General features: G+C 33.5%; 3 protein-coding genes and 1 pseudogene across 3 annotated transcripts; all 4 read left to right on the top strand.

Moving 5' to 3' along the window:
* Window positions 1-3,724: 3,724 nt before the first annotated feature.
* LOC115962642 lies at window positions 3,725-6,068 on the top strand (annotated as a pseudogene).
* Window positions 6,069-8,853: 2,785 nt separating this feature from the next.
* On the top strand, window positions 8,854-10,490 carry LOC115975225 (2-keto-3-deoxy-L-rhamnonate aldolase-like). Its single transcript, XM_031095928.1, has 2 exons — window positions 8,854-9,430; window positions 10,000-10,490. Exons 1-2 carry the CDS (start codon window positions 8,969-8,971, stop codon window positions 10,327-10,329), a joined length of 792 nt encoding a protein of 263 aa, XP_030951788.1. The 5' UTR covers window positions 8,854-8,968; the 3' UTR covers window positions 10,330-10,490.
* Window positions 10,491-16,820: 6,330 nt separating this feature from the next.
* LOC115975223 (molybdate-anion transporter-like) lies at window positions 16,821-22,095 on the top strand. Its single transcript, XM_031095927.1, has 8 exons — window positions 16,821-17,123; window positions 18,136-18,280; window positions 18,361-18,529; window positions 19,018-19,288; window positions 20,266-20,531; window positions 20,804-21,019; window positions 21,244-21,355; window positions 21,543-22,095. The coding sequence occupies exons 1-8, from the start codon at window positions 16,973-16,975 to the stop codon at window positions 21,602-21,604; spliced, it is 1,392 nt and encodes a 463-aa protein (XP_030951787.1). The 5' UTR covers window positions 16,821-16,972; the 3' UTR covers window positions 21,605-22,095.
* Window positions 22,096-23,683: 1,588 nt separating this feature from the next.
* Window positions 23,684-24,611, top strand: LOC115977968 (stellacyanin). Its single transcript, XM_031099999.1, has 2 exons — window positions 23,684-23,941; window positions 24,054-24,611. The coding sequence occupies exons 1-2, from the start codon at window positions 23,749-23,751 to the stop codon at window positions 24,449-24,451; spliced, it is 591 nt and encodes a 196-aa protein (XP_030955859.1). The 5' UTR covers window positions 23,684-23,748; the 3' UTR covers window positions 24,452-24,611.
* Window positions 24,612-25,650: the final 1,039 nt, after the last annotated feature.

Raw genomic sequence — 25,650 nt, 5'->3', positions numbered from 1 at the left:
GTTTTTTATTTTAACATAAAATTCATAAAAAGAACCCAAAATAGCATCCCCGATTTCTTTACACGTGAATTCTTGCAGAATCCAGCCCAAAATGTCCGAAAAGAAGCCAGCACAGCAGCCCCAACTCCCAAAGCTACCTAAATAGTCACCCCTCAACAATACTAATCAGGCAAAGAATCCTGACCAGGTAGTATTAATTGTATAGATGCATAATATGGATTATGAAAAAATGTAGAAAATTAGGAGTTGTTAGTCAAAGAAGCAAACTATAGCCAGCCAACATGAAGAAAATTAAAGAGACAAAGGCGCCCAAAACAAGATTTGGTAGCCCATTTGTCCATTTCATGTGCGGCTTTGTTATATTCTCTACTCACCCACACTTGAAGGAGGGTCTGAAAGAGGATTGCCCTTTTAACTTGATCTCATAAATATCTTTTTCAACTCGAGCTATTTACCAGTTGGATCTATTCTTGGGACTGTCTAATACATTACAGTTAGAGCATCTCCTTCTGCACTCCTAACTCCTGTGCCCATCTAACTCCTTGAGTTTCAACCACTAAAGCAGACACAGTTGAGAACGTTCTTATCCATGCTTTCAAGCAATCATCTACATAACTCCTCACTACTATCGCAATGTGCCATTACCATTTAACCAGCAGCATCAACATTTGCTTTCTACCAAAAATATGGTCTTTCCCACTGGAGCTGTTTAGAAGTTTGTTTGCAAAGTTAGGTATTCGGAGCCATATGTATAACTTCAAGCTTCCATGCGTGCAGAGCATCATTGGATTCGTCTCAAAATTCCGGATCATTAGCATACACATCTCGCATAATTACCAAAGCTATTTGAAATCATTTCATAACTTCCAAGTGTTCTCCTCTGTATTAAAGTAGCTCAGATTTTAACCATGCAGTGTAATCCTGTAAAAATCTGATGAGAAATAATGTATCTTTACCATTCAAGCACAGCAAAAAGTGTCACAAACAACCAAAATTTCAAGAATCCAGGTGAATTTTGCCACTCGGATGAGTGTTCATATAGGCAGTCATATGCTGTCATACCCCTTGAATAATTTCTTGTTTATTGTCCCACACTGCTTAGATTACAACTACCATATAACTTTATAATAGGTACCACGTGCTCCATAGAGCACCGAGCTGGGTAGCGCTGGCTTGTAACTCGAGCGAGGGTATCAAAGGGACGGAACAATGATTTGATTCACTTGGTAGAGTCAGTGGGCGCTAGTTCCTGGCTCGCCCGTTCCAAGTTGAGAGTTGAACCATGTGATTTGGGCGAAGGCCTGGGTCTTGTGGTTCCTAGCGTGGAGGGCACAGCGTGAGGCTGGTTTCACAGAGCAGCGAAAACCTCCCGCTCTCAACAGTGGAAGGATAACGGGCTGGTGTGCTTCTGAACCCAAATTGCCTTGTGAGTCGGGTTCGATTGAACCTTCTCTTTTTATTTTTTTAATCTTTTGAATTCAATGATCCTAATTTTTTTTCTTTTTTGAGAAACTATGGGAATTATTCAATAGGTCTGCTGCATTAAAGGGAATGCCACTCTGGTTTCTGCGAACTCTACTGCATTAATGGGACACGCATTTGCATAAAAGAATTATTTACCAGGAAATAGGATTTAAACATGTACCAAATGCAACATGTAATTTATCTAACTTTTCTTTTCTTTTTTAATCTCCATTAACTTATGAATTGCCTTTGCTGCAGGCAATTTATTGATTTCTTCAAGTTTAAACGATCATTTTCAATAAAAGCTACCTCCAACTTCAATACCTAATCTATATATGAACCACATTAATTTCTCTACTCTATTTGAAGTTATCTTTTCTTATAATAAGCATTATTGTTATAAATATTATATTTGCACTTAAAATATCTAAACTTAATATAGACCTTGTTTGCTATGACAATGATTTATACTTTACATCCTTTCAAATTTTCAATGCACATTCATGATGTACGTTATAGATTGTTAAATTGGCAGGGCAATGTTTTTAATTATTTGTTATCCTAGTAGTTTATCTAAGAGACATGATAACTCATATGCATAATTTTGGTACCTAAAAACTCGTAAGTCAAGGTGGAAGACCAGGTCATAATAACTGAAGTGGATCTGATTACTCATATGCATCATTTTGGTACCTAAATTTATCCTATCACTTCCTAAAAATTAGGAAAGCTCTTTTATTGATAATTCCTGTCCCTAAAATTAGGAAAGCTCATATAGACCAAGCCAGTCTTCATCACATATCCCAACAGGTGTCCTCCAGACAAGACCAGGTCATAACAGAGTCGGTATTGGTATTCACAGCATTATGTGAATCTTCAAGCTTCCATGTGTGCTGAACACCCGGCTGCATTAACATAAGTAGTTATTGCTACAAGCTGATATTGAATGATGTATTTATTGTTTGAGTTTGTAAAAAGTACTGTGAATAGTAACTAAGAGAATTTTTTTTTGAACCAAGCAACTGATAATTGATTTTCATAAATATTGGCTAATTAATTTATCATACTTGAGTGTTTTTGGCATTTGGGGACTTCAATTCTAGATACATACTTTCTCAAAGGTTTTATTATGTTGACATGGTCTATATATTAACAAGAGTGGTGCCGGTGATAAACTGTGGTTGAGTAAAATCTTGAAAATGATGTACTAATTACAACAATTGTGAAAAAAGTAGAAGAAGTAAAAAATGACATTTTTCGCATTACTTAAAGAAAAAATATTGTGTAAGAGCAAAACCAGATATTTAAACACACAAAAACCCACCATTCATTGAAGTTCATATATTCCAATGCAACATATAAAAATGTTATTTGGATAATGTTTATTACAAATTGCTTATTACACACATAGTATTACACGTATTTAGTTTTTGAACATAAATCATGACTTCGCAATTTTAGTTCAAAAAATAAATTATGAGTACGGTATGTAGGAGTGTGCAGAAAACCCGTCAACCTGACCTGAATCGACCTAACCCGCCGGGTTGGGTCAATTTTTAGGGCTTGGTGAGTTGGATTGGGTTACAAAATTTTTTTTTATAGTGGGTTGGGTTGGGTTGGGTTTGGGTCACAAAATTACAAACCCATTAAACCCAACCCGACCCACCTATATTTTAATATATGTTTAAAATATATTATATATTTAATAAATTTTTTTTAAAAAAAACCAACTGTAGAGCACTTCCTTGGTTCCTATTATTATATATAATATAAAATCCTATTAGTTCTTTTAATATATATTTAAATATATTATATAATTAATAAAAAAATTAAAAATTTTAGATATATTTTGTTTATAACTGAGTTAGGAACTCATGTATATTTTATTCATAAGTGAATTAAGATATTAGTTATTTATATTTTGTTTATCAACTCAGTTGGATACTTAAACATATTTTGTTTACAACTAAATTGGAATATTAGTTTATATATTAATGTATATTTTGTTTATCAACTCATGTGGCAAGTATGATATATTTTTTCTGGTCAATTTAATAATAATAGTAATAAAAAAAATTGTCCAACTCATAGATTCAACTCGACCCAACCCAACCCAAGTGGGTTGGACTTATGTGATGGGTTAGATTAGGTTGAATTTTTTTTTTATCCATCATGGTGGGTTGGGTCAAAAAATCCCCTCAACCGGACCCAACTTGACCCATGAACACCCTTAACGGTATGTTACGTATGCACGTGCAATATGGCGTGTGCATTAACAATTACTAATGTTTTTATCCTGCCTATCCCAGACGGTATATAAGTGGTTCTATCATTAGACATAAAAAATGTATTCATTCTCAAGTGATCAAGTCTTGCCTGCCCCGGTTACTACCTCACAAACTGAAATTGTAAAAAATATCAGGCCAAATTCAAATGACTGAATGAGAAATACTATAATAGGTAAAAAAAATGGTGTATAATTTCGAAAATGTAGTAAAAACTACAAAGATTGTGTACGTAACATCACTCAATCCAAATTATCAAACTTTGTCACTTGCGAACTACACACTACTTCCTCTCATTCATTATCGGCTCACACAAACCACATTTCACTAGAGTCACAACCATGGCCTCCTCAGACACATGCACCCAAAACCCCCAAAGCTCGTCTAAAAAAAGCTAATGAAGAACCCCTCTACGGTCTCTTCCCCCTTAGCTTCTCTCCCACCCTGGCTGAAATTGCATGCCTTGCAGGCTATGACTTTGTCGTCGTCGACATGGAACACAGCCATGGTGGCATCTCCGAAGCTCTTCCTCTTGTCTTCAAGCCCTGGCTGCCACTCAAACCCCAGCTATACTCAAGACTCCCTGAGAGTTCTGCAGCATGGGCCAAGAAAGCACTCGACTTAGGACCACAGGGCATCATGTTTCGAAAGCCGTCTCCTATTGCCGGTACCCACCAAACGGAGTACGTGGAGCGGCCCACCCTGTTGTGAGAGCCTCCAAGTACGGTATTGATGAAGAGCAAATAAACAAGTGTGAGAAAGAGTTGTTGATAATGTGCCAGGTTGGTTTTTTTTTTTTTTTTAATAAATAATTTCTAATTTTTTTTTTTACAAAATAAAAATATTTAATTTTTTAATTTAATTTCCATTAAAAAATATATATTTTTAAAATTTGTAATACTGAACTCATCTCTTAAAAGACAACCAGAGAAGATATATGATTTGGTGAAATATGCTCATGTTTTCGGTAGAACTCTCGTCTCTTTAAGGGAAACATTATGCAATATTCCAAGGTATAATAATTTTATACCATCTATCTTCACAGTAAAATAAAAAAATAAAAAAATAAACTAACTTTTCTCACATAAATACTTGAATAACGATTCCATTGAATTTAATTAGTGTGATTTACTATATATTATTATTATTATTTTTTTTTTTGAGAAAGTGTTAACTTACAGCGTTCGCTTCTGATGGTAGCTCTTTATCATTAGATCAAAACACCAATCAGTTTGTGTAAGCGGGGATTAAACTCCAAATTTCTTATACAACTATCAAAGATTTTATCAGTTGAACTAACTAAAACCCATCTATATATTATTATGTTAAATGAGAAAGTACTAGATATTATATTCTTAAAATATTAGTATATAATAGAATGATTGAAAAAGTTTTCCTTCAACTTATTACACGTCCAAAAGTCATATGACTTATTAAATAAACCATATATTAATTAGAGATATTTACCTCAAAACTGAATTGGAGATAAACTTTTATTCTTGTATAATTACTGCTGGTCATGCGAATACTTTTAGAGGGGAAAGGAATGTATCCCCACATACTTTTTTAAACCAATTAAATTAACAAATCAATTTTTAAAAATAAAGTTATTAAGCAACAACTAGCCTGCTGCAGGTTGAATCCGTGGAAGCTGTGAAGAAAACATTAAGGAGATCGTGACCGTTGAAGGGTTGATTGTGTTATGATGGGACCGTTCGATTTGAGTGTCGGCATGGGGTCGTTGAGGGACCCAGTGAATGAGAGAGTGAAGGAGGTGATGATGGTTGCTGAGAAGGCTGTGTTGGATTCTGATAGTGAGACCTACTTGGCTGGGTGTGCAATGCCAAATGATGGGCCTGTTGAACTTGGGAGACGTGGATATCATTTGGTGTGTGGTGGCCGGTGCTGATGTGGGATTGTTTAGGAGGGCCGCTGTTGATGATGTGAAAAGGTTTAAGATGAATTGATCACAGACTACATAATGATCAGGGCCCCCAGTTCTTTGTTTTCTAGTTTATTAGTTTTGCTTTTATGTTTTGTGTGTGTAAGAAAGCCTAGATTTCCAAGTTTCGGACTTTCTGCCATGGGCCATGGTAAGTTTAATTTGTCACCAAAACTAACATGAGAAACTAAGAGTAACGTTAGAATATTTGATTGAAATGATGTGAATATACAATAAGACCCATAAAATGAAAGGTCTGAATCAATATCTTACCAATAAAGAGAGGAAAATGGTCCATCAATGCTAATAATGTAGTCTTGTATTTATTTTGCTTGATTAGAACCCCTTTCTTTACTTTTGTAAGTTTGTCATTTTCCTCAATTAAGATGCCATTTTAACTTGGTCTCATATATTTTCTACAACTTAAGCTATTTCCCAGCTCGATCTATTTTTTGGATTGTTCTCAACTTGTATTACAGTTAGAGGCTTAATTAGAGCATGTCAATATTCTATAATACAATTGTAAAGTTTGGCATCAATAGCACACTCCACTGCCATCTAACTCCCTGAGTTTCAGCCACTAAACAGTTGAGAATGTTTTTACCCAAGCTTTCAAGCAATCATCTACATAACTCTTCACCACCACCGCAATGTACTATATATTACCATTTAACCAAGCAGCATCATCAACATTTGTTTTCCACCAAAAACAAGCCGGAGTTGTTTAGAATTTTGTGGTGTTTAGGGGTCCTTCAAATCTTTGATAGTCCAAATGTATTTGATGAATCATACTACCTGCATTAACATAAGTTGTTATTGGGTAGAATCAGATATTGAATGATTCAGGGCCGCTGGCTCAATACATTTTAGAGCCTAAGATAGGCAGATTTTAACAAATTTTTTAATATTTAAATATATTTATATATATATATATTTTTTTTTGAGATACAAAATTGCTAATATAACTTTTGTATATAGATTTTATTAATATATCTTTTACTAGAATGATAATTCGCTCATAACAAACTCATAACAAATTTTATTTTTGGTGTGAAACAATTTAGGGTTTTAATTGTGTTGGATTTCTATTGGCTCAATATTTTAATGACTTTCTTGAAAATTGGGAAAGAATGAAAAATCCACATATTTTTTCTTTTAAAAAAATAGTAGTTATCATTACAAAATTTTGAATTTTTTAAGAACAATTTTGAGACCTTTTGTTTATTTAATGAGTGTCTTAAAACCTTTTAATTTTAATTTTTTTTTTTGGGGGAAAAGTGAAGGCCTAAGTTGTAGGCCTTGAGCTAACACTGGAATGATGTATTATTGTATAAATCTTTTAGGTTTGTAATAAGTATTGTGAATAGTGTTGTGAAAAATAAACTTACTTATACAAGATTAAAGAAGAGAGAATAAAAATAGAAATAGAGAATTTATGTGATTCAGTAATTTGCCTATATTTACAGGCGATGACAAAGAAAGTTTCACTATAAAATAAAAAGATTTCAATAGTAGCACACACAGCCCCAAATACACCATGAACTCTCTTGGACAAAAAGTAGAGCACCCTATTACAGTTGCACTAATCTTGTAGCACCACACTTTCTCACACATTACAATTGACAAAGCCTTAGCACATTCACCATATATATACATATAAGTGCAAGTTAGCTAGAAGAGTCCTAAAACAATTGGGACTTAATTTGCAGTCCTATTACTACTCGGCTTATACTTCTTGCAGGACACCTCGCCATTGACCATGTAAAAGCCATTGATTCAACAAATCTCCACCTTGGTTTGAATTGGTCAAGCCCCATGAACTAACACATCTGATGCCGCCACTATAGCCCCTTAGGGCTATCATAAGCTACAAACATTGACCGAGTCCAACCAATGCTTGAACTTTTGTTCATTTAATGAGGGCCGTAAAACCTTTTAATTTTTTTTTTTTTTTTTTGAAAAAAGTGAGGGCCTTAAGTCTTGGGCCTTGAGTGGACACTGGAATGATGTATAATTGTATTTATCTTTTAGGTTTGTAAGAAGTATTGTGAATAGCAATTGAGAAATATTTTAATTTTAGCTGAGTAAATGAATTTTATTATAAAAGACACAGCCAGGTTCCTTTTTCTCTTCCTTCCAGCAGAGAAGAGGGAACAATGGAGATAGGGATGGTTCCTTCAAGGCTTCAGCACAAGAGATAAGAACCCATTTCGCAACATTGAGAACAGCATTTGAGCATTGATCCTTAATTATAAATCTTGGCTAACCAATTTATTATACTGGACCGATTTTTACATTTGAGAACTTCAATTCTATTTATTATCCTCTAGAGTTTTTAGCATTCCTTTTAATAGATCTAATAATATTTAAAATTTATAGAATCCATTTCATGATAATTGCTTTTTACCATCAGACCAAGATATCAATTGGTTTTTGGTGTAGATAGAGATTGAATATTAAATTTCTTATTTGGAGATAAAAGATTTTACTAATTGAGCTAATTAGAAGTCCAATCATTTTTGTCATTTAAGGACTTCATTTCTAAATACATATTTTTCTCATAAGTTTTATTATGTTAACATGGTTTACTAATAAAAGTGGTGTTAGTAATAAACTATAGTTAACCAAGTAAAAACTTAAAAACTGATGTACTAATTAGTAATTACTAATATCCTAAAAAAAAGTAAAAAATATTGCATTTTTAGCATTACTTATTAGAAAACATTGCATAAAAGCAAAACAAAAAATAAATAATTAATTAATCACTATTCATTAAAGTTCACATATCCCACCATATAAAATAAGAACTCTGTTTTATCATGATTAGACATTTTATTTTCCGTCATCCATAATATGTCATGTGTATTATATAATTTTTTATTTATTTTAAGTATTGCTTATTTTTGGGAAAATGGAAAAAATAGATGAATGGCCGCGTGACGATGATACTAACAACCACAAAATCTATCCAAAAAACTAATCTTAGTCACAAAGTTTGTTTGAAATCAATTATAAATGCTCAATAAATTAATTAGAGTCCGCCACGTATATTCTTCCTTTAGTAAAAGATTTCCCAACGAACATCTGTAATAGATCCATCTATAGTAAAATAACTCTATTTTATGCTAACCATCAATCTACTGTGACAACATAGTTGGAGGACAATAGGCACTATTTTTTTCATTCTCAAGTCTCGACTGCCTGGCTATAAAATAGCTCCCCACTACACCACTGACCACACTACATTTCTCTAAACAAAAAAGTACTCACAACTACCATGGCCTCCTCAGCCACCCCTCAAACCCTCAAAGCTCGTCTAAACAAAGCTAATGAAGAACCCCTCCACGGTCTCTTCCTCATTAGCTTCTCTCCCACCCTAGCTGAAATTGCAGGCCATGCAGGCTATGACTTCGTCGTCATCGACATGGAACACGGCCATGGTGGCATCGCCGAAGCTCTCCCTTGTCTCCAAGCCCTGGCTGCAACTCAAACCCCAGCTATCCTTAGAATCCCTGAGTGTTCTGCAGCATGGGTCAAGAAAGCACTCGACGTAGGCCCACAAGGCATCATGATCCCCATGATCGACGACCCTGAGTTGGCCAAGAATGCCGTCTCCTATTGTCGGTACCCACCAAATGGAATCCGTGGAGCGGCCCACAATGTTGTGAGAGCCTCCAAGTACGGTATCGATGAAGATTATATAAACAAGTGTGAGAAAGAGCTGTTGATTATGTGCCAGGTTGGGTTTTTCTTTTTTCCTTTTTTTTGGGGGGCTAAATAAACATTAAAAAAAAAAAATTTCTATTTGATAAAATAACATCATTTAGAAATTGTTGTAAGATCTAGTTTTGTTTGGTTGAACTCGTCTCTTGAAATCTTATTTCAAAATTTTGAGTTTAACTATGAATCTTTAATAAATTAATTAGGAAGTGTATATAAATATATAAATTTTTTTCATTCTATTTTATCCAAACTAAAGTAATTTGCATATACGATATAAATCTTTTAGTGAAGTTTGATTCATATTTTCAGTGGAACTTGTCTCGTCTCTTTAAGGAAAAAATTATGCAATACTTTAGGAATATAATAGTGTTGTACTCCATTTTGTCATTTGATTTGTGGAGTTCATACTAATTAGTGGAATCTATTATTATATGAAAAGAAAATTATATAATTAGGATTTGACGGGCCCATAAAATTACTCATTTTCAAGAGAATAGTTATATTTCCAAACACCTTTTAAACAATCCTAATTAAGCAAAATAAAATTTTTAAATAATACTATTATTAACCTAAATTAGCTTGCAGGTTGAGTCCGTGGAAGCTGTGAAGAATGTTAAGGATATCGTTGCTGTTGAAGGGGTTGATTGTGTTATGATAGGGCCGTTGGATTTGAGTGCCAGTATGGGGTGGTTGAGGGAGCCAGTGAACGAGAAAGTGAAGGAGGCAATGGGGGTGGCTGAAAAGGCAGTGTTGGATTCTGAGAGTAAAACCTACCTGGCTGGGTTTGCAATGCCGCCAAAAGATGGACCTGATGAGCTTAAGAGACGTGGATATCATATGGTGTGTGGTAATGTTGATGTGGCTTTGTTTAAGAATGCTGCTCTTGATGATGTGAAAAGGTTTAAGATGAATTGATCACAGACTACCTGTTAAACAGGGCCCAAGTTTGTTATTGAATAAATCTAGATCTACATTTAATGTCACATTTAATTTCACAACTTATTGACTTGTGTAATTATAAGTGATGGACATTTTTTTGTCCTTTATTGATTTGTACGATCTATCATTTTTTATCAGTCACCACATAAATTTACAAATTGTGAAATTAGACAATAAAATAATTTTACCCATGGTTTTTTTATTTATTTATTTTTTTTTTTTGGCTTTTGTGTTTTATATGTGTTTTATTTTGTTTTGGGGTAAACCAAGGTCGCAAATCGAAGTTTTGGACTTACAACCATGGGCAGCCATTGTAAATTTTGTCACCAAAACTGAGAATAGATGAATAAATAAGAGTTGTGGTAGTATTGACTATTGATTGAAATGATGCAAATATTCAATAAAACCCATGAAATAGAAGTTCGTTATCACCCAAAAAAAAAAGAAAAAGAAAAGTTCTTTATCAATATCTTACCATTGAAGAAAGAAAGTGGTCCGATCCATCAACACGAATAATGTAGTCTTGTATATTATTTTGCTTGATTGGAACCCTTTTCTTTACTTATGTCTTTCTCCTCTCATTTCAGATGTTTCATAGTTTTTCCAGTGTGAAAATTTATTGAAATGCAAATTAATTGGATGACTTTTTTTTTCCTCTTTATTTATTTATTTTTTAAATCATGCAAATTGGAGGACTAGCATCTTATATTGTTTTGGGTAAAGTATAATGTATCTCATTTGGTTTGGTGGTGTCACAATTTACTTCACAAAAGTTTCATTTGCATTATCTATATCCTTAAGACTTTAAGAGAACTCACATTGGTAAGTATATAATAGAAAAATGTGTAAAATTTACATAAATGACACATGTTAGTTAGTGTATATTTGTGTAAATTACACTATAATTGTGTAAATTGCTTTTTCACCTATTATAGTTTTTGTGTACATTTATACTAATACTATTCATTTTACATTTAATTTCTTATCATATTTTTACGTATCTTAATGATAAAAGAAGAGAGTGTATGGTGGTTGCTATGTGTAAAAAAAAAAAAAAAATTAAAAAATCAAGAAGATTTGATATTTTAATGAAATATAATATAAAATAGATAATCTGATGTAGAGTTTTTTGAAAAGTGAGTATGTAAAATAAATAAAAAGTAGGTTCTTATGCTAAAATAAACAGAAATTTGTGTATGAGCTAATGCAAATGCTATAGTTGAACTTAGACATTATTTGTTTCAATGAAAAACCTTCTATAATAATAGTTTTCCGTATTTTTCTATGTTTTGTGGTATTGAAAAAAATGAGTCAAAGAAAAAATATCGCTTAACTTCTCTTATTTAGTTTGAAATAAAATATAGTTGTTTTTCGTTGAAATTTTCTTGAAAAAAACTCGATCTCATGCGAATCTAAATAAGGAAAACAATTTTATCTCATGCAAAGCTAAATACAAAAAGTTAAGAGATAATTTTCCAACTTATTTTAAAGTCACTACCAAACATAGAAAAAGAAGATAGTTTTCTAGAAAATACTTTTTGGAAAGAGATGTGCTATGTCCACAACATTTTCACAGTAAATTTTAAGCGATAAGTTGTTATTGGTTATAATTTAAATTCACCATTGAAATTACTTTTTTTCTCATTAGTAACAGCCAATAATAACCTATTAATTAGAATTTATTGTAAATATGTTGTTCAAGTAATATTTCTCTTTTTGAAAAATGATTCATTTTCTAGAAAATATTTTACCTAAAGCCATAAATTACTTGAAATGATGATATTCTTTTTTCTTTTTTTCTTTTTTTGAGTAAATGAAATGATGATAATCAACAATTCAATATTGCTTGCTTCTAGCCTACTATTAATTAAGACAAGCAACACGTCAGATATATAATCAAAAGTTTTTAATCAAAATTGATTGCAAATATGAAAAACATGTTTTAGAAAAAGATGTCCAAAACATTGCATCAAAACTGATTTTTGCACGATGGCAAGCCATTCTCTTAATTTTTAATTTTAACATAGAATTCATAAAAGGAACCCAAAACAGCATCCCTGATTTCCTTACCCATGAATTCTTGCAAAATCCAGTCCAAAATGTCCGGAAAGAAGCTAGCATAGCAGCCCCAACCCACAAAGCTACCTAAATAGTCACCCCCCAGCAATACTAGTCAGGTAAAGAACCCTAGCTAGATAGTCCTAGTTTCCTCAGTTTCCTTGGTCAATCACTATGTGGTTTTTACAATCTCGAAACCAAATTATGAAAGGCCACTCCTAACCCAACCAAGTTTTAGTTCTGCCTTAGTATCCCCAACACCTAGGGCAATAACCCCATACACAGTAGATGATCCCTTTGGCCCCTTACAGTCCCAAAGATCATTGCAGCCATCTAGCAGGAAAAATAAGTCTCCTTACATTAAGAAACCTTACATCCAAAACATCATTTATATTGAACCGCACATGACCCATATAAAAGATCCATTAGCCCTAGCAATGGAAGTTTTGCCACCAAATTGGCACTTTCTTCCAAAAGTCCCAGAAAAATCCATTAAGTTCTATAAGAGTATTCTTACCAAAGAAATGTTTGCTCGAATAGAAGACATCAAGTAAAAAATGGACCCCTTAGTCATCCTTTACCACATGCTCATCATCACCAAGTTCATTAGTTGCAAAGAATGGGGCCAACAACCCTCCTTGCTCAGAACCATAGAAGGCACAAGAATTCAATATAGTTATTATGACTAAATTGATGCATATGAAAATATTTTATTTTATCAGAATAAGAACTTTGATCATTCATGGTTCTTAATGTTTGACAAAAATTTCAACAGCCAAAAACCTGAATGGAAACAGACTATTTGTTTAGGGGAATTTGGACTAGTACATTGAAGAAGAATGCCACAATAACCAATGTTAGAGGCATCTGTCTGAACAATCTTGAAGGAATTTACTGAGGGAATTCCTAAACAAGGGAGAGTCTTGACATATTTTTTGATTTCTTAGACAACTGATGTATGAGTTAGGGTCCAAGGAGGTGGATTGGTTCGAAGTCTATCAAAAAGTGGTTTGCATTGCTGCCTAAGATTTTGATAGAAATCCAAAATATAACTAAGAGATCCTAAAAATCTTTGGAGCTAGGTTTTGTCTAGGATTTGATCTGGAAATTTATCCGCAAACTGAATGGCTCTATCTATGGGTTTGATCAAACCGTGATGGATGTCAAAACCTAAGAACCTAACATGTGTTTGGAAAAGTTTGATTTTTGGAGCTGAAACCACAAGACCATTGAGCTTGACTATATTGAGAAACGATCTCAAATGTTTCCAATGTTGCTTAATAGATTCTGAAAATATGAGCACATCATCTATGTAAACAACAAAGTGAGTATAGAATGGATTGAAAATCTCATTCATGATGTTTTGGAATTCACTGGGTGCATTTTTTAGACCAAAAGGCATTACATTCCATTCATAATGTCCAAAGGGTATAGTGAATGCTATTTTATACCTGTTAGACTCTTTGATCTGAATATGCCAAAACCCACTTTTTATGTCAAACTTACTGAAGATGATTGCCCTACTAAGCCTATTAACTAGGTCTCTTTTATTTGGGATAGGATATCTAACCCATTCTAGAACTTTGTTAAGGGGCTTGTAGTTGATGACTAATCTGGGTACACCTTTCTCAATCTCAGAATTTTTTTAGACATAAAAGGCTGGACATGACCAAGGTGACTTAGAATTTCTAATGATTCCTTTGCTAAGGGGGTCATTTATCTCTGTTCTGCAAAATTCCATGAGATCTTGGCTTATTTGGATGGGTCGAGCTTTGGTTGGGATATCATTTTCCTTAAAATCTTTGACATATGGGAGAGCTACTTCATGTCTTTTTCTATGCCAAAAAGTAGTGGGTAGATCGGAGCAAACTTCCTGTTTAAGTTTTTCCCCAAACTCTCTAATTTCTGCTAAGACCATGTTGGTTGTTGGATTGGTTGACTCATCATAGACATTTTTTTTCTTCACCATCTGAAGGGTTTTGGTATAAGGGCCTGCCTCATTATGACCTTGATGAGAGGTATTATCTTGATGCTCAACTCTCTGGTTAAGGAAATTGTGGTCAATCCTAAGAATGGTTAAAGCCTGGTTAAGCTTTTTAACTTCTTCCTTGAGGGTTTTAATCTCAGATCTGGTTTCCTTGATTTCATGTTGAAGGTCATTAACTGTGATTTCTTTCTTAGCTTTGGTAAACATATTGAAGATTTTTTTGAGGTTAACTAGAGGTTCGGGGCGTTTGGGTTTGGTTTCTTTTGTTTCTTTGACTAAAGTGCTCTAAAACTTGCTAAGGTATTGGGCCTTAACAACTGGGTCTTCAACTTTATCTATTAGGGTGAGGAGAAGCTCCTCTTGCTGGCTAAGAACGTTGACTAATATGTTTTTGCAACAACTATCTTTACATCCTATTTTGATGTTTGGACTATTCGAGATACTAGATAACTATTTAGAGGATGAGGATTGGTTTATCTGAAAGATTTCATTGTCACTAAAATTGTTAGAGGGCTCACTGTTTGTGTGGTCGAGTTCTAAGAGCTCGAAGATTTCATCTTTGCTAGTTTGGTCACCTTGGAGGGTGTTGATTAAAGCTTTAGCTTTGGATCTACACTCATTCCTAAAGTGACATTTCTTGCCACACTTATAACATTTACTATTTTTCTTATTGAATGTTTTCCTTATTGAATCTTTCCTTTTACCATTGACTTTATGGTAATCTTTGGATTTCTTGCTTTTCTTATAGAAACCATTTCTGCTGAAGTTACTAGGCTTTTTATGACTTCTATAATACTTGGAGGCTGTTCTTTTCCTAGGGTATTCTTTCCCTCTAGATTTCCTTTTGGATGGAACTATGGAAGGGAGGATATATATAAATATATATATATATATATATATATATATAAAGGAATGCATCAATATATATATATATTTTTTTAAGAAACAAATACACATACAAGGAAGAGGAAAAGCGATTCTAACACAAAGACTCACTACAAATTCCATTCAAAAGTTATAGTAACTTTTAAGGGAGTATATCAATAATTTCTATGTTATACTTTCTCAATGCAACTGACTTTTTATACTTGCTTATTTAGTTCTCAACTTTCTTTTTGAGGATAAAGTAATAAACGACATTATTTAATTCTCAATGTAATACACATATGTATTTAGAGAGATAGTTTCAAATTAAGGCGACCACTTTTGATGATGGAACCCAGTTAATATATATAATTGACATGTGATTCAATTCACTAAATATATCATATACAAGTCAAGTGCTTTCTAATTTATTGATATTGTCAGATTCTCCCCATAAGCAAAACCTAGGTCTAAATGCCCATCTTTCTCAAAAAAGAAAAAAAAGAAAAGGTTTAAATGCCCCTCTCTACAGGTCACCATACAAATTATGTGTTTCTTGAAAACATAAATCACATTAATTAATATAAAAAAGAGAAAAGGATAACTCTAATAAATTAGGAAAATGATATGTTCACAATATTTTTATAACAAATTTTAAGTGGTAGGTTGTTATGGGTGGGTAAAAAAGTAATTTAAATTGTGAGATTCAAATTAGAACCAATAACAACTTACCACCTATATTTTTTGTGAAAGTGTTGTGGACGTAACACCCCTCAATAAATTTTTTTTTTTGAATAGTCTTCTCAATAAATTATTAGCATGTAATTAAGGTATAACTAAGTTTTATGACTCTCCTTTTTTATTCTTATTTTATCTATATGTTTATCCAAAAAAAAAAAAAAAAACCATATTGATATGATAATATATAAAAGAAAGTTTTTGACTTTTTAGTTTTTAATTTCTATTGTCTTTTTGTAAGTTGTTTTAAAGTTTTTTCCTCATAAATATATATATATATATATATATATATTAGAGAGAGAGAGATAATTTCTTTTTTAGAATTACAAATAATACCAAAGTATATTACTTAATTAATTAGATAAAATTACTCAATATTAATTTTTTTATTAAATTATATTTATATTTTCTAAATAATATTAATTAAAAATATAATTATTAATAAATATGTATTGTCAAACTTTCAATCTTTCACCTCCATCCTATTGCCAAGGGTATTGTAACTTAGTTAACATTTTTCTATATATAAAGTGCTTGGGGGTTTAGAAAAAAAATGATTTGAGTTATAAGGTTAGCAATATATTGTAACTATCTTAAAAAAAAAATTATATAACTAGTTGTCTTATTTATTACTTAAATAAATATGTATTGTCAAATTTCCAATGAGCTTGATAAAATTTCTTATTTCAATTTTTATAAAAAAAAAAAGGGGGTTATTCCTCATTTATTATTTTTATATGGAAAATGGAGAACCCGGGAAATCCTAGAATTGAGGGTCTAAATCTAAATCTATTGAATTAGCCCATTGCCTATTTGATTCCACCAAAAAATGCAAATCCGGCCAACCACGAAAATGACATTCACGAAAACTCTGTTTTAACTTTTAACAACAATTCCACCTTTCCTTCCTCATCTTCTTCTGTGACTACGCTCTCTCTCTCTCTCTCTCTCTCTTAGATATTGATCTGCATAATGGAGCTCTTCTTCTTCTTGTTCTTTGGTTTTCTCGCTGTAATAGTGGCAGCATTGGAGCTAAGCAAATCCAGCAAAGATCGCATCAACACCACCTCTGCTTTCAATGCCTTTAAGAATAACTATCTCGTCGTTTACTCTCTCATGATGGGTACACTTTTTTCCGATCTGACTCTTCACTCTTTTTTCTCATCTGGGTTTTGTTTATTCTAGCTAAATTCAATGTAATGTGGTCTTTTCTTATTGTTTTTTCATCTGGGTTTTTTTTTTTAGCTAATATCAATGTAATGTGGTCTTTTCTTATTGTTTTTTCATCTGGGTTTTTGTTTATTCTAGCTAATTTCAATGTAGTGTTGACGTTCATATTGTTTTGTCATCTGGGTTTGTTTTGTATTAGTGATCTATGATTTGGTTGGATTGTCTTGGCAATGTTTGCTTTTTCTGTGGGTTGGTTTTGTTGTTGGCATTATAATTGTGATTTTGGCCTGTTTAATTGCTGAGAAAGTGGTGGATCAGAATTGAAAAGAAAATTAAATTAAATTAGAGATAAAAGTGATAGAAAGAGGAATAAGAACCCAAATACGCAAAAAGGGCATGTCAATTAAGGAAGTAACGGATAGAATACAATGGCAGAAATGATACATGTGGCCAACTCTGACTAATTTGTTGAGGATCCATTGCCGACCCCAAAAATTTGGGACTAAAGCTTGATGGTGGTGGTGGTTGTTGGTTTAAGAAATGTAAAACTAGAGATTTGCTATCACAGTTTCTTTGTTTTTTTCCCCTCCTATCTTCATTTCAATTGTGGATAATGTTTTGGCTATCAAATGGGGTCTCAAAGGTTGGGGCAGTGAATGCTTTTTTGTTTTAGTTGGTGTCAGGACAAACCTCTAGTTATTGTCTTGTTGTTGCTTCAGCCTTGTGATGCTGCTTTATGTTAATTTACATTCATTAATACTTTCATAAATGTATTTTCTTATTGTGTGTGCTTTGATCTGTCGGCAACTATGAAATGTATTGTTTATATTCTAAGAGAAATGTTTGATGATCATTAGTTGTCATAATTATTAAGGATTGCTTGAATTGACAACAACTGTTGGTGTTTGGAATCTTTGACATCTTCTACATTTTCCTGAATCTGATTTAATGGATTGCGGCAATAGCTGGGGATTGGTTGCAGGGTCCATATGTGTACTACCTCTACAGTACATATGGGTTTGGAAAGGGGGACATTGGACATCTCTTTATTGCTGGGTTTGGATCCTCTATGTTGTTTGGGACAGTTGTTGGATCTTTAGCTGATAAACAGTAAGATCTCATAATTGATTTGTTTTTATTTTTTTGTGATTGAATGATTAGTCTGTAACAAATTGTAACACCGCATTCAGGGGTCGGAGGAGGGCATCTGTTACTTATTGCATTACTTACATTCTAAGCTGCCTCACCAAACACTCTTCCCAGTATAAAGTTTTAATGTTGGGACGAATATTGGGAGGCATTGCCACTTCTCTTCTTAACTCATCTTTTGAGTCTTGGCTTGTTGCAGAACACAATAAGGTATGTTACTGCTTTACTGATGTAGCGTAGTTCTGCATATCACATACACAACTGGTTTTAATATCTTGTTTAAAAAATATTGTACTGAGTGCACAAAAGTCTCGCTTCTGTGGGGCTTGGGAGGTTTTAATATCTGGTTTATGTTACAAAAATATTGATTAACATATTGTTGAGCATAGTTTTGTGGATAAACATATCCTGGTTGCCTGTTCCATAATCTGTGCATCATATGTGGGGGAGCCTGTCATTGACTCATTGATAGGCTCCAAAAAATGATGTCATCACCTGCTATTACTTGCCAATTTTTATATAAAGATGTGGTAATTTAAATGGGCTTTTCAATGGAACATGGGATGTCAGACCTTTCAATGTAAACTTGATAGATGCCACAAATTTTCTCTTGACAGATGCTTTGGATTTATTCTTTCAAATTTGCCTGCTCTTATATGTTGTTTGTAACTTATAAAAATACTGGTTGATATTTGCAGAGGGGTTTTGAGCAACAATGGCTTTCGGTAACATTCTCTAAGGCAATATTTTTTGGCAACGGTTTGGTTGCCATTTTATCTGGGCTGTTTGGAAATTTACTAGTAGATACACTAGGACTTGGCCCAGTTGCTCCTTTTGATGCTGCTTCATGCTTTCTGGCAATTGGCATGGCAATTATAATGTCATCATGGAGTGAAAACTATGGTGACCCTTCAGAAAACAAGGACTTGCTTACCCAGTTTAAGGGTGCTGCTGTGGCCATTGCCTCTGGTGAATCCCTAAACTTGTGTTTTCGTTTTGTTTTAATACTTTCTCTTTTATAATGGAAGTTAGCTGCATTGGGTTTTTTTTATGGCAACCCACATAATTGATGCAGGACAAAAATCTCCAAGGATATTTCAAGGAAAACAAAGCACAGAGAAAAAGAAAAACTAGGAACTAACACTTAGACTTGCTTGGAATCAATGCCAAGCAAAAGAAAACAAAATCTAGGAATCATTGCCTACGGTGCCTGGAATTAGCACAAATCTATTGAAGGAAAACTCCAACAGTAATTGTATTATTCAAGCAATCTTAAACAATGCTGAACTATAGGTTCTTAAAAATAGATTTTTATTATGCTAGTAAGGAAAGGAAACAATTCTACTTATCAAAGAAAGGGAAAGGAAACAGTTTAACCAATTACATAAACTAAATAAAATATGTCCTAGATTGATTAGGCCTTATGCCCAACTAGTAGCAGGCTCCATCCATAAAGCCACTAGCAGGACTGTCTTTTCTTGCAACCAATTTCATAAGTATGCATAATTGGGGGATTGTATGCACCCCTACACCACAAAATTACATTGTCCATGTTATGAATTAATGAAAAGATTAGTACATGAGATAAAGATTAGTAGAGATGTGACAGTGCAACTTGTTGCTTTACCTCCCCCTTGGTTCCTTTTCCTGAACACAAGGATTTGTGCCAATGATCTTTAGGTTAAGTGGTACTTGGTGTTTCCAATGGAGATTTCTAGGGTTTAAATCCCCATCCTCCACTTAAAATTTATTCAAAATACTTAGAAAACACAAACACAAGGTTTTCAGACTCCTAGGGCTTTAAATGGCCAAAAATTGAACAATTTATGTTGATTGCAGTCATGTTGACCAAAAAAATTGAAATGCAGATAAAATAAATTGACTTTCTTTATGCTCTATGCATGAATGCTTGTTCTCTTACAATGTTACATTTAATGTGGGATCAGACGAGAAAATTGCATTGCTGGGTGCTATACAGTCACTATTTGAGGGCTCAATGTACACCTTTGTATTTCTCTGGACTCCTGCTTTGAGCCCAAATGATGAGGAAATTCCACACGGTTTCATTTTCGCGACATTCATGCTGGGGTCAATGCTGGGAAGTTCCTTTGCTTCTCGATTAATGGCACGCTCATCTATCAGAGTTGAGAGCTACATGCAGATAGTTTTTGTAGTCTCCTCGGTTTCCCTTCTGCTCCCCATTATAACTAGTGTATGTTGTGGATTTTGATTCCCATATTTCTTTATTTATATAAATTCTAACACATTTTTTTTAAGCATATGGTATTGCTTATTTTCATTGGCTTATTTTTCTTAAAAAATATGTTGGGCTAAAGTACAATTGTACTTAGAAAAGGTGAAGCATTTAAAATATGCACATAAACCAAAAAAGCTAGAAATAAGCTATACCAAATGGCCTCTTAAGATCTGGTTACGGTGGAAATACTGGTTGCTTTTGTTAATTTGTTTGTGAATTTGGAACAGTTCCTGGTACCGCCTTCCAAAGTGAAAAGTGAAAGTATGTCATTTGCGGGGTGTATTCAAGTTGTTGGCTTCTGTACGTTTGAGGCTTGTGTTGGGATATTCTGGCCATCTCTCATGAAGATGAGGTCCCTATACATTCCTGAGGAGTCAAGAAGCACCATAATGAACTTCTTTCGCATTCCTCTTAACATCTTTGTGTGCGTTGTGCTGTACAATGTGAGTGACACTATTGTTTATTTGATTTCTTCTAGAAAATAAGTGTGAAGATTTTTTTTTTTGTGGAGGGGGGCATTGATAATCTCTACTTGAAATGAGTCTACCACTAGTAGGTGACTTAATGAATAGATCAAAGTGGAATATGAAAGCACCATGTCCTATTACTGGCCTTCTCTCAATCTCTCTATTACTAAGAATTAGTTTGCATGGCTTCTCTTTTGAAGGTTGATGCGTTTCCCATCACCATCATGTTTGGCATGTGCTCGATTTTTCTCTTTGTGGCTGCTTTACTGCAGAGGCGGCTAATGGTAATTGCTGACAGTCAAAAGCCAACAAGTAAGTTCTGCAATTTGCCCTAAAATGTTACTATATACTTTGAGTTAAAATGGGCTAAAACACAAGTTATTTTATGTATTAAATATCTCACTGTTTTACCTACAGGCTGTAAGTTTCTGACAATTTGTGTTCATTTAAAACCCTATGTTTATGAAATGATCATTGATCATGAATGTGTTTCATACAGAACCACAAGACTGGACAGCACTTGACAGGGACATGGAGGCGGAGCCATTGAATGTTGATTGATGTGAATAAGAATAACCTCTGGAATTTTTGAAGGTTAAAACCAGCCACTTTGTCTTACTTGGAATTGATGGAGGTGAACTCTGGTTGCTGTCTGGCTAATAAGGAAAGGGAGAATGTGGGTTAATTCCTTCTTGAAAAGAAAGTATAAATGATTTTCAGGGGAGCAATCAGCTGGTGGCTATAACATAAGGAAACTTAGGTAAAAGAATGATAATGTTAGTACTTTTAGATCATGTCTTCTGCAATTCCTCTAAAATGGTGCCACATAAGCTCAGGCAATTTTGAATTCACAGTGTTTACGATAATATATAATGATGGCTGTAAAAACATTATTATTCCATTTTTTCCCTATTCTTAAATTCATTTCTAAATTTTTATGTTATAATTTCTCCCCCTTCTGTAGCACCATGTTTTGTTAATATAGTGTTGCAATTGTCAAATGTATCTATATCTGGATGAATAAGATATTACTGGAGTTTATGTTACTTTAATTCCATTGCTGTGTGTTCTTGCTTTTTTTTTTCCCCATTAATTTTTAAACTGATAGTCTCATTATTGCAATTTATGAAACTTAAAATGAATTGAGTTAAGATTTGATGATATAGAGAAGATTGATTGAACGTCTAGGACATTGAAGCTATTTTGTTAATGCAAGTAGTTCTGGTTTCATACGTGATTTCAAAGAACCTACCAAATTGCTTACATATAATAATTTGTAAAAATTGTTCCATGAAATGGCCCAAAAGATTCGATTGCTGTCATTGTTGGAGGTAATTTTTAAATTATCAAGTGTTTTGTTTTTGTTTTTGTTTTAGTTAAGAAATAATAAAACAAAGAAAAGAAAATAATATGAAACTGCAGGAGCTTTGAGGAAGAGACAATATGGCTTTGAATTTGGTTTGTGACAACATTATTCTGACTTGTATACCTTAACCATGAACTCTCGCTCTTGACTAGATGCTGGTAACTTTCTTGTCATATTGGACCAGTTCTTTTGATCAAGAGAAAAGTAAACTATAGAGCTTGCAATACAAATTCTTAGCCCTAAAGCAAATGAATCATGTTTCCTGATTAGAATTTACACGTTACCAGCAAGCAAGATTTCTATGGCTAACCTGTTAGCTTTAATTCTACTATTTTTTTTCATCAATTGCAGCAGGTTACCAATTAGTAAAGATCCTTGTGAGGCTTCTACCACAAAGTTCCCATGCATTCATAAACGTGCATATCAGCTTGTCCGCGTAGAGATAAACCCTCTCTTTTGTTAAAAAAAATGGTTTTACCACGGAGAACTCAAAAAAATTTTCCATTGGCAAATTACAAATAGAACAATATTGGCAAGAAATATACAATTGAGACAATGAAGTTTAAGCTGTATCTCTTTCTGTTCATTGGACTGGTTTTTGTTCAAAATTGAAAGGGAAGTCGAAATCGTAGAAGACTAAACCATGTGAGAGGAGGCAGGAATCTCTTGTCTTCTTCACATGATGATGTGATTATAAAAAAAGTGAATTATAGTCCCTCCCCCACCTTCAAACTCATTCTGAGCTGCACTTGACAATATCCAACTGGCCATGTGCCATTATTAGCCACTTGATTGACTCTATTTCTCAGTTGTAACCTTCTAAAAAAGTCAGATAAATGTCCCTCTATCCTATATCTTTTGAGTATGCATAAAATATAACTAATAATGGCTGAAAGCCATGACATAATTTGTTCACAATTTATTAATATGATCAACTATAATTAGAAAATCACTTTAACATGGATCTATTATTGACATAATTTTTATTTTGTATCAACTACAACAACCCACGTAATTGTGAAAATTTGTATTACAAGATTTATTGACATGTAAATGCATATCAATCATAGGAAGGAACAGTCCAAGCCTACCCACAGAGATCTTCACCGTCTAATTTGTTGATCCTAGAGGACTTTCTCAAATAACCAGCACAAGTTAAATCTTACTAGGAAGAGGGGCATTCAGGTAAATTGACTCCAACTCAGTTACGTTTGCTAAACTCATCAGTCTACAAGGACTCGAACCAATAAGATTTAGTCTACACTGTCCTGACCCCTCTCAAAGTCATATATTTGAGAGAGACATAGAGACAGAGAGAGAGAGTGAGAGAGGATCTAAGATGGCTAATCTTAAAAGTAGCAGATGCTACTTCTTGTTGGCTTTCCAGTTCCTTGTGTTAATTCAAACCAAAGTCTTGTGCTACCAGTACAAGGTTGGAGATTTGGATGCTTGGGGAATACCCACTTCGGCAAATCCACAAGTCTACACCTATTGGTCCAAGTATCACACTCTCAAGATTGGAGATTCTCTCTGTAAGTTTCTTTCTTTCTTTCTTTCTCATATCCTTCATTTTGATCCTTGAAAAAAACAAAAAATCATAGCTTTTGACACTTACGGGTTCATTTTCTCTTTCTATTTGTTCAGTGTTCTTGTACCCACCAAGTCAAGATTCATTGATACAAGTCACGGAACAATCCTATACTAGCTGCAACCTTACAGATCCAGTACTGTACATGAACAATGGCAACTCTCTTTTCAACATTACCGCATATGGGGACTTCTACTTCACCAGTGGAGAGAAGGGTCACTGTGAAAAGAATCAGAAGCTCCACATTTCAGTGTTATCTGCTACTGCGCCTGCATATTCTCCTTCCAATGGTCCTAGTGCATTTTCACCCTCTTACCCCACTGTTTTTGGTTCAATCCCACAACCACCTTCTTCTGCTTTATCTGCTTCTTCTTCACATTCGCTAAGCATTCCAGTCTTCATGGCATCTCTTACTGGATTTTTGGTATGTGCATTAGTCGGTGGCATCATGTGAAGAACATGATTATTTATTCTTTTTTTCCCACTTTGGTATTGAATTTTTTTTTTTTTTTGTCCCATTCATTTTGGTTCATAAGTCTATGTCATATTGGGGTAATATAGTTTGGATTTCTTTGTAATTCTTTAAAAGCAATTTAATACAGTGGTTTAAATTCGATCTGCTATTGTTGTATATGATTGTTATTTCAATGTTATGCATTCTCTCTTTTGAAATTCTATAGAGAGTATCGATGAACTGTAAAAAATAAAATAAGATTTTCTGTTTTGCTCTTTTCTAAAAAGAAAGAAAAGATAACATTACTTTCTACTTTCGATGTAAAAGAAAGAACAAAAATCAATCTGTAATTATATAGGTCCAAGACAACACAACACAGCCCGATATTATCGCAAGTGTCAAGGTTCCCTGTTCCATTAATTTATGTATTTGACAGCTGGATCATGGTATCCAACAGTCTCTCTTCCTGTGGCTGTGGTGCACATATTCACAATATATAACAAATTTTACAGTATTTTTTTTTTTTTTTAATTTTAAATTTCTTGGTTGTAATTTGAGTAGATTACAGAAGCTTTTAATCATGGACATTTCCGTTAAAATCGAGATAATTAAGTGATAAGATTAAGAATTCGAGAATCATGCTGTATGATACGTATCAATCACAAATTCACAATACACCATTTGGACCTTGGAAACAAAAATGGTAAAATTTGGGGTGTGCTATAGTAGTTGGTCCCAAATTTGCTGAAGATTTTGACCAAAAAAAGTGGAGGAAAGAGAAAAAAAAAAAAAGGAGGGGTGGGCTGGGCTGGTTTGTAACGGTGAAATTGTAATTACCCCATCAAAGTGCTGACTATGATGCAATGGCCCAAAACATGTGAAGCTCCCAATTGTCACAATGCATATGATGTAATCTCCTAATAAAAATGTTGTGAACGTATCACTTTTCATATATTAATTTGTCTTTTGCATTCTACCCCCCAAAAAAAAGTCTTTCACATATGAGTGAATTCTATTGTTGGTGGGCTGCACAAAATTCACCATATGTTGCGACTTGCGAGTGGATATAGTTCACTAAATATACAAAATAATTTCTATGATATAGATTGGTAATAATATAGAAATGGACAAAGTTTGGCTTCAAATATGTTCGAAGCAACATGCTTTAACCCTTAAAAGGAATATCACACTTGTCTTAA

The sequence above is a fragment of the Quercus lobata genome, chromosome 2 (genome assembly GCF_001633185.2).
Source record: "Quercus lobata isolate SW786 chromosome 2, ValleyOak3.0 Primary Assembly, whole genome shotgun sequence".
NCBI lineage: Eukaryota > Viridiplantae > Streptophyta > Magnoliopsida > Fagales > Fagaceae > Quercus > Quercus lobata.
The sequence above is the reverse complement of the archived record's forward strand: the minus strand, read 5'-3'. Positions and strand labels throughout refer to the sequence as shown.

Excerpts from the sequence above, each read along its gene's own strand:
- LOC115975223 (XM_031095927.1), top strand. The coding sequence starts at position 16,973 with ATGGAGCTCTTCTTCTTCTTGTTCTTTGGTTTTCTCGCTGTAATAGTG. Across the intron at positions 19,289-20,265 it reads TGCTGTGGCCATTGCCTCTG|ACGAGAAAATTGCATTGCTG; the intron begins GTGAATCCCTAA and ends ATGTGGGATCAG. Across the intron at positions 21,356-21,542 it reads TGACAGTCAAAAGCCAACAA|AACCACAAGACTGGACAGCA; the intron begins GTAAGTTCTGCA and ends TGTTTCATACAG.
- LOC115975225 (XM_031095928.1), top strand. The coding sequence starts at position 8,969 with ATGGCCTCCTCAGCCACCCCTCAAACCCTCAAAGCTCGTCTAAACAAA. Across the intron at positions 9,431-9,999 it reads AGCTGTTGATTATGTGCCAG|GTTGAGTCCGTGGAAGCTGT; the intron begins GTTGGGTTTTTC and ends ATTAGCTTGCAG.
- LOC115977968 (XM_031099999.1), top strand. The coding sequence starts at position 23,749 with ATGGCTAATCTTAAAAGTAGCAGATGCTACTTCTTGTTGGCTTTCCAG. Across the intron at positions 23,942-24,053 it reads CAAGATTGGAGATTCTCTCT|TGTTCTTGTACCCACCAAGT; the intron begins GTAAGTTTCTTT and ends CTATTTGTTCAG.